This window comes from Pseudorca crassidens, chromosome 9 (assembly GCF_039906515.1).
Source record: "Pseudorca crassidens isolate mPseCra1 chromosome 9, mPseCra1.hap1, whole genome shotgun sequence".
Lineage (NCBI taxonomy): Eukaryota > Metazoa > Chordata > Mammalia > Artiodactyla > Delphinidae > Pseudorca > Pseudorca crassidens.
Genome location: NC_090304.1, coordinates 76,707,834 through 76,722,041, shown reverse-complemented (window position 1 = coordinate 76,722,041; position 14,208 = coordinate 76,707,834). Strand labels below are relative to the sequence as shown.

The 14,208-nt window shown below is 36.0% G+C and overlaps 1 protein-coding gene across 3 annotated transcripts in view; it reads right to left on the bottom strand.

The window, feature by feature from the left end:
• The window catches only part of CNTN5 (contactin 5), a 1,387,157-nt gene that overhangs the window by 30,013 nt on the left and 1,342,936 nt on the right, over positions 1-14,208 (bottom strand). For all 3 annotated transcript variants that reach the window (XM_067750786.1, XM_067750785.1, XM_067750787.1), the window contains one exon: positions 6,263-6,372. In XM_067750786.1, coding sequence (XP_067606887.1) covers positions 6,263-6,372 — 110 coding nt within the window. The remainder of the gene's footprint in view (positions 1-6,262; positions 6,373-14,208) is intronic.

The following is a 14,208-nucleotide window of genomic DNA, read 5'->3' as shown; positions in this document are numbered from 1 at the left end:
CCCTTGACTTCTTTTAACTGCTTTTATCTGAGGCTAAGATAGTTGTCTGCAGTGGTTAATTCAATTCTCTTATAGTCATTGACTGGTGTGAAAACATATTGAGAGGTTGAGTCTGACTCTTACCCATTTCTGATAACACTGAAGAGTTATGATTCTAATGTATATCAAGACATCTTGATATCCTGACAAGAGACTTAAATGATTCCACAACAAACAAATGTGTTGCTGGTCTGGAGTTCTGAATTGAGGTTCTCTCTAAATTGCTGCCACTAGCCATTATTTAGATAGAAGTAATATTCTTAAGGGTATTTGATGTCTACAACCTGAAGTAACTAAACTGATAACACAAGGGATATGAATCACTTACTTAATTGTGAAAATTTCCTGAAGATCACCAGTAACTGCTAAACCCAATAGAAACTTTTCTGCTTTCATCTCGATCTCTTAGCAGGTGTAAACACAGTTGACCATTTCCTTCTTTTTGATTAGCTCTTTTAGTTTCTTTGACACCTTACACACTTGATTTTCTCTCCATCAAGATGATCTCTCCTTGCCACTCTCCATGCTGATTCCTTTCCTTCAGCTAAATTTCTACATGCTGATTGCACCAGGACACAGCTTATCTCCCCCTTCATTCCTCCTCTTATCCTCTCCTTTACTCCCTTCTGGGAATTTGTCCTTAGGTGATTTAATGTAATAGAATGGCTTTAAATACCACCTTTATGATTGCCCCCTTTATGTCTTCAGCACTGGTCTCTTAATTAGACTCCAAACTCACATATCCTATTGCTTATCTGACTTATCCTCTTAAATTTCCAATAGGCATCTCAAATTTAATTTAGCCAAAACAGACTTCTTTATTTCCCGTTTTCAAATCTCTTCTTTGTCCAGGTTTTCCCTTTAAATTTTTAAAATATTATTATTATTATTTGGTAAATCATACCACTATTCATCCATTTGACCAAGGCTATGATGTAGGAATCATCATTTTCCTTCCCTCCACATCTGATCATTCAGAAAATCCTGCCAGACCTGCCTCTAAAGTATGTCTACCTTTCTCCTACTCCACTGTTATGACCTTAGTCTAAGTTATCATCATTTCTTGCATGAATTATTGCAATGACCTCCTAACTTCTACTCTTGACCTTTCTCTCCTCACCCTTTCATTCTGCATGGAATAGCTGCCAGAATAATATTTTAAAAAAATGTAAATCAGACATTGTCACTCTCCTCCTAAAATTGCCCCAATGGCTTTTCATTGTATTTGGAATAAAATACAAACTCTTCTCATAATCTATATATCCCTAAATAATATTGTGTCTGCCCACCTAACACTCTGACTACCTCAAATTTCACTCACATCACTGTTCACCAAGGTGTAGTTGCTCCACTTTCTTCTGTTGCTTAAATGAATCAGGTGTGTTCTACCTTTGCACTTCTACATGTATTGTTATCTAAGTTTATTTTTCTCATATTTATTTATTTTCTCCCATTATGATGCAGTATTCATAAGAGCAAGACCTTTTCTATCTTATTCACCCATTCAATTCAGGAAAAACAAGAGACTTGACCAAAAACACTGTCTCCACTATTTTCAGAATGGCACAGGACTGGTAGCGGTTATAGTAACTAACTACTTTAGACATTGCAGGTAAAGCTGCAATTATGGCTAGAAAAATGACTCACAGGATTGATATGATAAGTACATAAAACTTGAAACCAGTCTCATTGGCTTTTGTGACAAAAACAATACTTGTTTCATCGTCATCATGCTCAGAATTCTACTATTAGTAAATACAACTAGGATTGTGGCTGGGATAGAATAGAGGAGGGAGATAGTGATGAGATAAAATATTAAGCTTTAGGGGTTACTACATTTTAGAAATATTTAGTTTAGGAGATCTTTTTACTGAAAAGAAAGATGAGGAGACAATGAGAACAGTAAATTCTGGGATGCGTAAGGTGAAGAGCAGATGTAGATCTTTTCTTAAAGGGATAGAGAGTAGAAAAAAGAGGGGGTGGGAGTGATGCTGGTAAGTTTTACTTATATCACATTTATTTATTTTTGAATTTTATTTTATTTTATATACAACATGTTCTTATTAGTTATCTATTTTATACACATCAGAGTATACATGTCAATCCCAATCTCCCAGTTCATCCCACCACCACCACCAAATCACCCACCCCGCTTTTGTCTCTTGGTGTCCATACATTTGTTCTCTATATCTGTGTCTCTATTTCTGTCTTGCAAACCGGTTCACCTGTACCATTTTCCTAGGTTCCACATATATGCGTTAATATACGATATTTGTTTTTCTCTTTCTGACTTACTTCACTCTGTATGACAGTCTCTAGGTCCATTCACATCTCTACAAATGACCAAATTTCACATTTATTTTTAAAATCTACATGCAACTATACACTTATGAGACAGTATATCTTATAAAGAGTCTTTGCTGACTATATTTTACTTAAAATAACTGTTATGTCATATTTGGTCATTGAATTATATAAAGTTTTAATTATTTTCTGATAATGAAAAGCATACATTTGATTTTCCCATTAACAAGATATTGGTTTTTTTTTTCAGTAACAAGATGCCATCTTTTTAAAAATACAATTTATAATGCACTATAAAATACTATAAATGTTACTGTGCCCATGGAAGCTGTGTTGTTTCTTTGTGTAAAAATAGTTGTCAGAATTTGTGTTGATTTACTTTAAATAAAATTCAGTCAATGTAATGATTGCTCCAGAATTTGATTAAATGTTATTAACATATCCTCAAAGATATTCCATTTTTGCTTGTGATAAGTTGTTGCTTTGAATAAAATAGATTTAGAGAAAACTTTGTGCTCTGACACTCTTGAATGCCATGCTTGAGTGATCTTGGTCTTGATCTCTAGTCAAACCTTGATCATCAGCATTTTATAAAACCCTTCTCACCATAGTCAGTAAGGTCTCTGCATGGCACACCCATTGGGCAATCTCAGGCCTCATCTTTCTGAAGCCTCAGGCCTCATCTTTCTGAATTTCTTAGCAACATTTGACTCAGCATTTGACATTCCATTTTAAAATTCTTCTCTTGGCTTCTGAACTTCTTCAATGTCTTCTATAGTTTCTTTGGCCATATCTTCTTTCTTGAGTTCCAAATGATGAGGCGCCATAGGGCTCAATTCTCAGACATCTTTATCAACATTTGGTGATCTCAGCCAGCACATGTATAAAAACCATTTATATACTGAAGATTCCTCAGAGTTATAGCTCTGTCTCTAACCTTTCTCTTAAAATAAGACTTACTTGATAGCTCTTTTTGTAAAAAAATAAAATAAAATAAAAGGCTTATAAAATTTAACACATTAAACCAGAATCTTTGATCTTTTTCTCTAAAATATGCTCTTCTCCATTAGTTCCTTATGTATGTGAATGATTTGTCATTCTCCCAGCTTCTTGGGTCAAAAAGCTCTGGAATTAACTTTGACATAGTCCACATCCAATTCATAATCAAATCCTGCCACACTTCCACTCAAAATATATCTTAAAATGTCCACTTCTCATCAATTCCACCTCTACTGTTCTAGTTGAAAGCAACTTCATTGTCTGCTAGGTTGGAAGGACCGCTTCTCCACTGCTCTACCTGAGGTCCTCTTAGAGCCTGTTCTTCACCCTCTAGACCAAGAGATGCTTTTAAAATATGAGTCAGAGCCTGATTGGACTCTCTGTTTGTAATCGTTAACGGCTTTTCCTTATACTGAAGATAAAATCTAAACTCCTTTTCCTGGTTCACAAGACTGCGTATAACCTGGTTCTTGTCCCAGCGATTTTTCCTGCTACCACTCTTCCTGTTGTTAACTGTTATCTATCCAAAATCGCTCCTGTTCTTTGAACAAGGCCAGCATGCTCTTAAGACAGGGCCTTTGAGTTTGCTGTTCTCTCTGCCTCTCTCTCTCTCTCTCTCTCTTTCTCTTTCTTTCTCTCATTTGATCATGTCAAATGTCAGAAGCTCAGAAAGGTTAATTCCTCAAACCTCTATAAACAGCAGACTCTCACTCTACCTTCTTGTGCAGTACTATTTTTCTGCACAACATTCATCATCAACTGAAATTATATCACACATTTATTTGTGAGCTTGTTTATTGTTTGCCTTCCCTATTACAACATAAGCTTCATGAGGACAGGGACTTTAATTTGCTCATTGTTTTATCCCTAGCATCTAGCTCAGTGTCTGCTAATTAGTAGGCCTCCAATAAATATTTGTTGAAAGAATGAATGAATGATGATTTATATATCGAAAGAGAACCATTGTTCACAAGCTTAAATCTTATGTGATCTCTGTAGGACCTCATAGAAAGCTGTTATTACAGGTGAATCATAGTGGGAATATGAATGTCATGCTATTAGGACAGGCAGAAAAATTGTTGAGGGTGACTGGCTGTGTGACAGGAGCACCACTTTGAGATGTAGAAGCCTGGATCCTCACTCTTCTGAACAGCAGAATACACTTTATGGCTTACTACAAGTATGCACACCAGATGTTCTGATTCAGAGGTTTAAGTGGACCTATACTTATGTAATTGTTTTAGGTTGAGTTCCATAGAAGCAGAGCGTGAGACAGGGATTTGAATGATGTGATTTACTGTGAGAGTGCTTGCAGGTGAATCTATAAGGAAGGGAGGAAAAGAGGATGGGAAGTAGAAGGAACTGAGCAAGAGTGTGGTCCCAGGTGATCTAGCCTTGGCCTGATGTACATGACTAAGGCTCTGGATCATAAACTGCACCATAAAGTTGTTTCCTCCTTGAAGCAAGGGACCAGTATCAGTCAGTATCAGCCAGTCATTGACCTTGGGTTGCTTGACTGTGGGGTTGGTACCTTTTCAGGTAAGGCATCACCCCTAAGTGGAGGGCAGTTCTCCAGAAGGGAAGCTGAAAACCATTCATAGCCAACACTCACAGCAGCTAGAGGATGGTGCCCTGGCCCAGTGCAGGGGAGCAGGGCAGGCCACCCCAATGTCTTCTACAGTGGGAGCAAAAGGGGCTGTTTGTGAAGCACAGATATTCATTTGTTCAACAAATATTTATTGTAGCTGTCCTGAGCCAAGTACTACCAGCCTTGGGATTGACTGGTGAACAGACATGGTCCCTGCAGCATGGCTAGGGAGAAAAAGAGATTTTAATAAAACAAGCATGCAATCCTGATATGATACATATTGAATTATCACCAAATAATGAACTGAAGCAAGATTGTAGAAATAAATCCATGATATTGTATAGGTAATGGTTTCATATAAATGATATTTGCTGTAACTCTTAGAAATATTGTATAAACTGTTAATCACTGTGACCTTTAATGCTGGCTGTATATTAATCAAATAGTTCTCAGCCATTATTTGAAAACTCAAATATAATAAAGAAATGTGTTTTTTAGCCTGGAAACCATGTTGGTATACAAGTCCTATATTCGGTCATTATTTAAAAATCAAGATGATTTTCTCTTAGTGGCAGTTGAAACAGAGGAAAAGTAAACATTAAAAAATTTAAAGACAACTAAGATCCTCAGTTGGATGCTAATTCTTTTTTGTATTTTATAAATTACTCCCCTAATCCTATCCCTCACTGGCAAAGGCAAGAACAAGAGCTGTATGAGAGCTCTTGTTTTTGTGGAATACTCAAGTTCACAGACTGCCCACAAACCTTTAGTCCATGTGGAGGATAAAATTTTATTGCAGTCAATGAATTGTTATAAAATATTCACCACTATAAGGCTGGCATAACTATGTTTAAAAACAGTAAAATTTGAAGGACAAAAAGTCATTTGGGTGAATAGGTACAGATCACTAAGTTCCAAGCAAATCTGACAAGTTAGTATAGGAGGTAAGATCTGCCACAAACAATATAATAGGAAAACTTGTTTTATACATTAAATTATTAGAGAGAAATACACAAAAAGTATTTTTAACCACCAATAAATTGGATGCCAGTAAATATCAACCTGTAGCTCCTGGTTTTTTATCTAAAGGTCTATTTTCTTTCTTTTTTTTTTTAATATCTGCCCAGTGCTATGGAAACTACTACATTGAAAAATAAGCTAGCTAATGAGCAACATAATACATGTCAGTAGAATAGTATATTTCTCATTTCTTTTCCATAGAGCGAATTTCAAAGGAATGTAATTCTGTTGAAGTGTCACCAAACAATTTCTTCAAGAGAGTACAATGCCGGCAGAAATAACAAGGCTTATTTTCAGTAATTCTGTTCATACCTCAAATCCCTGTGGTCTTCCTAGACTCTCTTTAATATGTTTCCATGCAACAAGAATCTCTGACACAGACACACTTGTAGCCTTGACATCTGTGGGAGCAGCAGTGGGTTCTGTATGAAGGAAAATGGAAATAATAAACCACGATGGTAACAAGTTATGCATACCAAAGCATTGCACCTGAATAATTCAGGTGTTACTTCCTTCTATCTGATTTTTGAAATGAAGTGCTGTGATGATTATGAAAAGCACAGCAAGAAAAAAAAAAGATGTTCTTTTTGGATTTCTACACTGTGTCCAAGTCTCATCAGTACCTTACCAATGACAAATAACAAATCTAGCAAGAAAAGTAAAGAAGATCTTTATCCTTGGATTAACAAGGACATTTCTGGAGAAGTTAAATTGTCTGACTTAAAATTGTCTGCCAGTCTAACATAATGATCAAAAGAATGGACTAGGAGTCAGGCTTGGATTTTTTTTTTGCTGTTGTTGTTGATTTTTGTCTTCCAAAAAATTACTTACCTTCAGACAAGTTGCTTTACCTCTTCCTGAGCTCCAGTTCCATCTTCTGTCGTTTGGGCATATTGAGAGTACTTAGCTCATAAACTTTTAAGGTTAATTTTAATTGAAATAATACATATAAATTATTTAGCACAGTGCTTGGCACTTAAAACATTCATTCACAAAATATCACTTTTTATTTTATTTTTTTACCCTGTGAAGGCACAAACAGAATCTAAATTTCATTAGATTTCTTTTGTTGTTCCAACCACAAAGCTACATTTCCATGATTGTGTAAGGAATGTGTTATGAATCATGATATTTGAAAGGCATGCATTGACTTTTAAGACAGATATAGACCAAAAAGGAAAGTCCCCGAAGGTCTCAGTGCTGTTGCTCAAAACCACCTTTTCATTCATTCCTATGCTCAGTGACCTTTCTTATTACTTTTTTTTTTTTTTCAAATACACCATGTCTGACTGGTATCCATCAAGAGGTGCACTTTATTTGAGGTTGTAATCTATGTGAGGAACAAAATATTTTCAGCTTTAACATTGCTGAATCATAAATACTGTGTCACAAACACAGGTTAAATGAAATGGCGGAATAAATGCCATAAGTTAGTTCAACTAGTCTATACAAAGTCGATTTCAAAAACTCCTACCCCATAAAAATTGTAGAGGCTTTTTGATTCTAATGCCATATCACGACTTCAGATGAAACTGTTGACACACACACACACACACACACAAATATATATATATATGTATATATATATATATATATATATATACACACATACACACACACATTTTTTCTTTTTGTTTTTAGATTCAGGGAACCTTACTGCAAAGGCAGAGTTCTAAATAAAATTTTTAAGTCTTGGGCTTCCCTAGTGGCGCAGTGGTTGAGAGTCCGCCTGCCGATGCAGGGGACACGGGTTCGTGCCCCCATCTGGGAAGATCCCACATGCCACGGAGCGGCTGGGCCTGTGAGCCATGGCCGCTGAGCCTGCGCGTCCGGAGCCTGTGCTCCGCAACGGGAGAGGCCACAGCAGTGAGAGGCCTGCGTACCGCAAAAAAATTTTTAAGTCTTAGTCATATAAAGGGAATTATTGAGTTGGTCAAAAATTTTGTTTGGGTTTCCTGTAAGATGTTATGGAAAAACCCAAATGAACTTTTTGGACAACCCAATGTAACCATTTGCTGAGATTTTTCCTTTTCTAATGGAAGGAAAGTGGCCACATATCTACCTGGAGAGCCTTTATATATTATTAATTGAAAAATATAAGTCAAAAACATCTACCCTTGTTACTGTAAAAAAGCACACAGAAGACTTTTTCAAAAGTGCATGTTTGCACTGAGCAATGATTTTTCTTTTGGTAAAGCTTTCATTAAAATTATATACTATATTTGTGTTACTTCAAAGTGCTTTGGTAAATTCACATTAATCTTTACACAGAAGCTGACATTAGTTTCTGCCATGGTATAAATTGTCATTTCTCATTCTGCCCTTTGAATATCTTTTATTTGCTTTTGCTCAATGGTTTCCTTCATCCCACTTTCCAACTGCCTATTATTTGTGCATCTACCAGATTAAAAAAAAAAAACTGTGAAAAGCTTCTACTTTTATTTCATTCTAGAATTCTGTTCAGCAGACCTGCAACAAAATTTTTTTTCATTGCTATTTAACAGGAGTTAAAATTCTTTATTTTGCAAGTAAATGGAAAGAAATGCTCATGTTCTTAAGTGTGTATAATCCGATCTCCAGGATTTAGGATATGATTTATTTCAAAGAAAGCCACCCTTTGAATATCATTTGTTATTTGGAAGAAGTTTTGCTTATCTTTTAAGTGAATGCATTGCAGAGATTTGTGTGACAAATGCCTTCTTTCAACTTTTTTTATTATTGAGGCAATTACATCTTTGTCAAAGGAGATTGCAGGGGGATAAACAATTTCAGAAGCACAAAACATGTGGTTGGATGGCAGCCTTTCGATCTCTCTTTACCATTAGAGAAAGAAATTTCTCTCTCAGCTTTCTGTAGCACTACACATGTTTAAGTACTTTTTAAATAGAATGACAAAAGTTTTAAAAAAGTAAAAAATAAAGAAAAATATTCAGAAATTATTTCCCAAACCAGCACCCTAATTTCTATTTAAAACCTCTAAGCTTTTTAAATCCAGGTCAGACACAAGAAGACATTTCATAGTTGCACACTTGGGGGATAAATATTATAGTTGCATCAAATGAATGAGGGTAGATGAAACAAGAATTGAAGAGTCATTTCTTATTTTTTTCACCTTCTGGATGTAAATAGTATAAGAAGTAGACCCATGCTGACCTGCATTGGAAATTTAAACATGTAAAAAAGTGACCTCATTCAGTTTACTTCCAAAAGTTTCAATTTGTACGGTTTATTAGCCAGTGAATATTTTCATGTGTATCAAAAAGTTTGTCTGCAGGCAAGAGTAACTGACTAAATCATAGAATATCTGCTTTGAATTGGAACTAGCTGTCCTGTTTGGGCATCCCATTGCAGTTGAATGATGGAACGTCACAACTAGAAAGAATTTTAGAAAGTCACTTGGATCAAAGGTCACACATGGATGGCCAGTGGGTCTTCAGCCATATTTTGTTTGCCCAAATAATCTATTAAATTAATTAATTCCAACATTCCATCTAAAAATAAGAATTTATGTCTTATTTGGGGGAAAAAAGGGGGATACCAAATCTGAATCCTTGGGTGCTGGTAGATGAGAATTAGCAGTTGTTCCCATTAGTCAGGGTATATTCTTTTTAGTTTGCCAGATTCTCTACCAGTCTTTATTGTCTCACTTCTGGGACTACTTTACTTATTTATATTTCTTACCTGACATCTATAGGCTTTTGAGTTACGAACCTATGTTTTAAATCCATGCTCTCATTTTTTTTTTTTTTTGCTTTTTAAATTTTTTTTTAATCTAAAATACTGTAAAATCACATAATATGATTCAGAAGGCAAAGTGTCATCAGGAGCAAAATAATAAATCCAGTGCTCTTTCACTGTAAATATTTATTATTCTCTTACTTCTAAAGCTTAAAAATATGAAATTTATTGTTAATTTGATGAATGCTCCCTATCGTGAAATTGTTTAGATGCCACACACACACAGTTCTCATTGCTCCCTCATCTTAGTGATTGTAGACTCAATGAAGATTTGTGTCTCTGTGATAAGTTTGCACAGGCTACATTACCTGCATAAAGGAAAAAGGACTTACGAATATCATTGTATATAATAGGTACTGTTTGAAAACTTAAACATGCCCTCATTTTGCAGATGAAAAAAGTGACATAGAAACAGGTTTATCTGAACTCTGCTTCTGTCTCTGAAAGAGCCCCAAGTAGAACTCAGGTCTCAAGTGCTCTCTCTTCTGTTGTTTTTAAATGGCACCAAGGAAGCAGCTTGCTCATTCTTTACCTCTTAGGGTCAGTTTTGGGGTGCAGAAGAGATTTTACAAGAAGAATATATAGTCAATTCTCTTGCTGCACAATTGTTTCCAAATAACTGACAGATGAATGAATGGAATAAGATTAAAAACAAATGAACAAAAATAACAAAGGAAATAGATGAGGGAGGAATAACCAAAGATAATAATAGTAACTGCCATTTCCTGAAGATTTGATATATGCCAAGCCTTATTTAAAATTCTTTATAATGTATCAATTAATCCTTCCAACAACCCTACTATCATTGTCACCATTTTTCAGATGAGGAAATCTAGGGGCAGAGAGGTTAAGCAACTTGCCCAAAGTTGCACAGCTGCTAGAGGGTGGAGAGAAGATTTGAACAGAGCAGTTAGGCCCTGACCACCACACTGTTCTGCTTCTGTGCACACATCTGTGTTTACCCCCCTGGTGCTTCTTCCTACTGCTTTCTCTTCTCCTTGCCCCACCACGCCTAACTTCTCTCAAGAATATTTATGTTGGAATCCCCAGCTGGCCTCTCTAAGTCATGCCAGAAACCACCTAAACCCCCGTCATCTCCTGTTTAACCCTGCCACAGGCATACTATCAACTCCTTTTATTCCTATTTTATGGAACTTTTGGTAATTTTGAACCACAGCTACACTGCTCCTCATAGATCTTGTCATATTCAGGCATCTCTAAAACTCTCCTGATCTGTAAATCACAGGATGCTTCTTGCCACGCTCACTTCTATCTGTTATGCTTGGGTAATTTGACGAAAATTCAGGGATTTATTTGAGATTACACTAGCATTTTGTCTAATAGATTCAAAGATTTTTGAAGATTTCTTTTTTTCACTTATGATGATATTAATTAGGCCATGGCTGACTCCTTCACTCCAATCTTGGAATATGAAGTGGACAGGCTGACTGATAGAATTCAGTTCCTGTTAGATTAAAAATTTTGTACAGCATTACCGTGTTCATGAATTTAGATGATACATTTGTATTAAGTGACCTAGCAGCTGGAGTTCTCCAAGTAATATGGGCGGATGTGCTTATAATATTGATTATACGTTTGACTTCCCAGGAGAGGTGGGTAAGAGCATTAATCAAAGGACAGTTTAATAAACTCCTTGGGAGAAGGGTTATGGTTTCATTATTTAAAAATTCAGTTAAGACAGCTGTAGCTGAACTTTTATAGGCACTAATCCAAATGGATCATCTGGCAAAGACAGGAAAGTATTTCTCGTATTTTACAACTAATATGCCAATTTATTAATTTTCAAGTTCACATAAATCCCACTGAGCTCAGTTTCAGCTAAGGACTGATTTGCAGAATAACACCTCATGAAAGTCAGGTTTTAATTTGAGCTGTGGTAGCTCAATTTACAAGAGGATAATTGCATATCATTTTCTGCAAACAAGAAGCTTTTTGACTTTAATAAAACATAATAGCCGCATATTTTTACATATAAGGAAAAAGCCAAAAAAGCTAGAGAAGGTTAAATCACATCACACATAAACAAATATTTCAACCTACAATTAATCTATATTGAATTTCCCTCTATTTTTCTATTAGATGTATTTGAATGCTCAGTTTCTTTCCCTTTCCAAATCTCAAGTGGAAAATGGATGTAAGTTTAATGAATAAGTATTTCTAGAAATATGGAAATGAAGGCCAATTTGATTTCTCATGTTGGAAATATTGCTTTTTATCACTTATACCATGCACTTTAAAATCAATTATGTTGGAATTTTGTTTTTCTTTAAAAAAAATAGAATTGTTTCCAAGATGAGCGTATTGTATGGGATTATATCATACCCTGAGACCTGAAGTCAAATCAGGGTTAGAATGCACATAATTTTTGCCTGGTTCAAAGGGTATAGATAAATATGCATGATGCATGGAAGTCCCAGAAGGCAAATCTCTTTCCTCCCAGGTTTATGTCGAATGTTGCTTGTCACTGACAGAGCCATTCGGGATTATTTCTGTTGTGGAAACCTTGAAAGGTTTCAAAGTCTCAAAGGTGTTAGCAGAAAAACCATTTGGAGCTTTTCTGACAGTACTTTAGGGCAATAGTCAACCTCCGAGTGGCAAGAGTCAAGGTTATTTCCCAAGTGATTTACTAAGTATCTATATGTATAAATGATGAATCCTTCTATAATAGATTACATTCAAGGTTTTCCCTTCAATAATGTACTACTCACTTGCATCCCAATAGGTTTCTTGAGAGGAAAAGGAAAACATAGAGGTATGGGGAATGCACACAAGCACTTATGGAAGTGTGTTCTGGATGCGAATGTCATCCATTGTCAATGTGTCAGTGAGAAATGGGTTGAGAACTAGTACTGTCAGGTGTGACTTGAAGTCCTTGTGTTCTGTGCTTCCCTCCAAAAACATGGCTGTGTTTGATATGGCATCTGGTACATTTCTCTTCATGTCTTGATGTCAGCTGTGAAAGGGTGGTACCTTCTCCATGGTACTCTAGGTGTGTAGCTGTATCATGATATGAAGGGAAGGAACTATGGCCATAAACAGAGATAGAAAGCCAGTCCCTCTGCTCTTGTTCTTTGCTTTATCTAAGAATACAGAGGACATGTGGACTAGGTTAATGGAAGAAAAAAGAAACAGAAGTGGTCTATGGAGAAATACAGTCTCAATCAGATCAGTTGGGCTTTGGGCAAGAGTATGATGACAAAGACTCACTGTGAATCTCTGTGAACATCCACAGACATGGAAGAGAGGCCCCTGCTCTGGCATAAGCGCAATATATTATTTCGTCAGTTTATTACAGGCCTTGACTCTTTTTAAAAATGGTTCAATCTTGAAAATGTTCACTCCTTTTCAAGTAAAGCAGTTTGCCAAGTGACTAAAAAGGATGTTGGTTTCCCTCTTTTTATTATAGAGCAAAAGTCGATCTGTTATTATTGCCTATACTGGGACAATTAAAATTTAAAAGAATATTTCAGAATGTAGAATAAATTGACAAAATTTTAGTCTTAGATTTTTAATGGCGTCCAGGGATGTTCTACTTCTAGATTTTCATTTTTAGAGTGGAGGAAGGTAAGGCTCAGAAAGGTGAAAAAAAATGCCCAAGACCTTACAGTTAGTCTGAGCTTGAAACTGAAGCTCCGCTTACCCTAGGCAAATACACTCTTCCTTCCATTGTCCTGCTTTTCACGTTTAACACAATTTAATAGTGCTAAAACTTTATTAATATTTACACATAAATTTCCAAATTAGTAAATTTACTTAGTGAGCAAATGCTAATATATGTTTGAATTTTGTTGTCAGAACAAAGGCAGACTCTATTCAGATTTTTTTTATTTTGACATATTTATTGGAGTATAATTGCCTTACAATGGTGTGTTAGTTGCTGCTTTATAACAAAGTGAATCAGCTATCCATATACATATATCCCCATAACTCCTCCCTCTTACATCTCCCTTGCACCCTCCCTATTCCACCCCTCTAGGTGGTCACAAAGCACCAAGCTGATCTCCCTGTCCTGGGCGGCTGCTTCCCACTAGCTATCTATTTTACATTTGGTAGTGTATATTTGTCCATGCCACTCAATCACTTCGTCCCAGCTTACCCTTCCCCCTCCCAGTGTTCTCAAGTCCATCCTCTATGTCTACATATGTATTCCTGTCCTGGCCCTAGGTTCTTTAGAAAGACTTTTTTATTTTAGATTCCATATATATGTGTTAGCATACAGTACTTGTTTTCTCTTTCTGACTTACTTCACTCTGTATGACAGACTCTAGGTTCATCAACCTCACTACAAATAACACAATTTCCTTTCTTTTCATGGCTCAGTAATATTCCATTGCATATATGTGCCACATCGTCTTTATCCATTTGTCTGTTGATGGACACTTAGATTGTTTCCATGTCCTGGCTATTGTAAATAGAGCTGCAATGAACATTGTGGTACATGACTCTTTTTGAATTATGGTTTTCTCAGGGTATATGGGCAGTAGTGGGAGTGCTGGGTC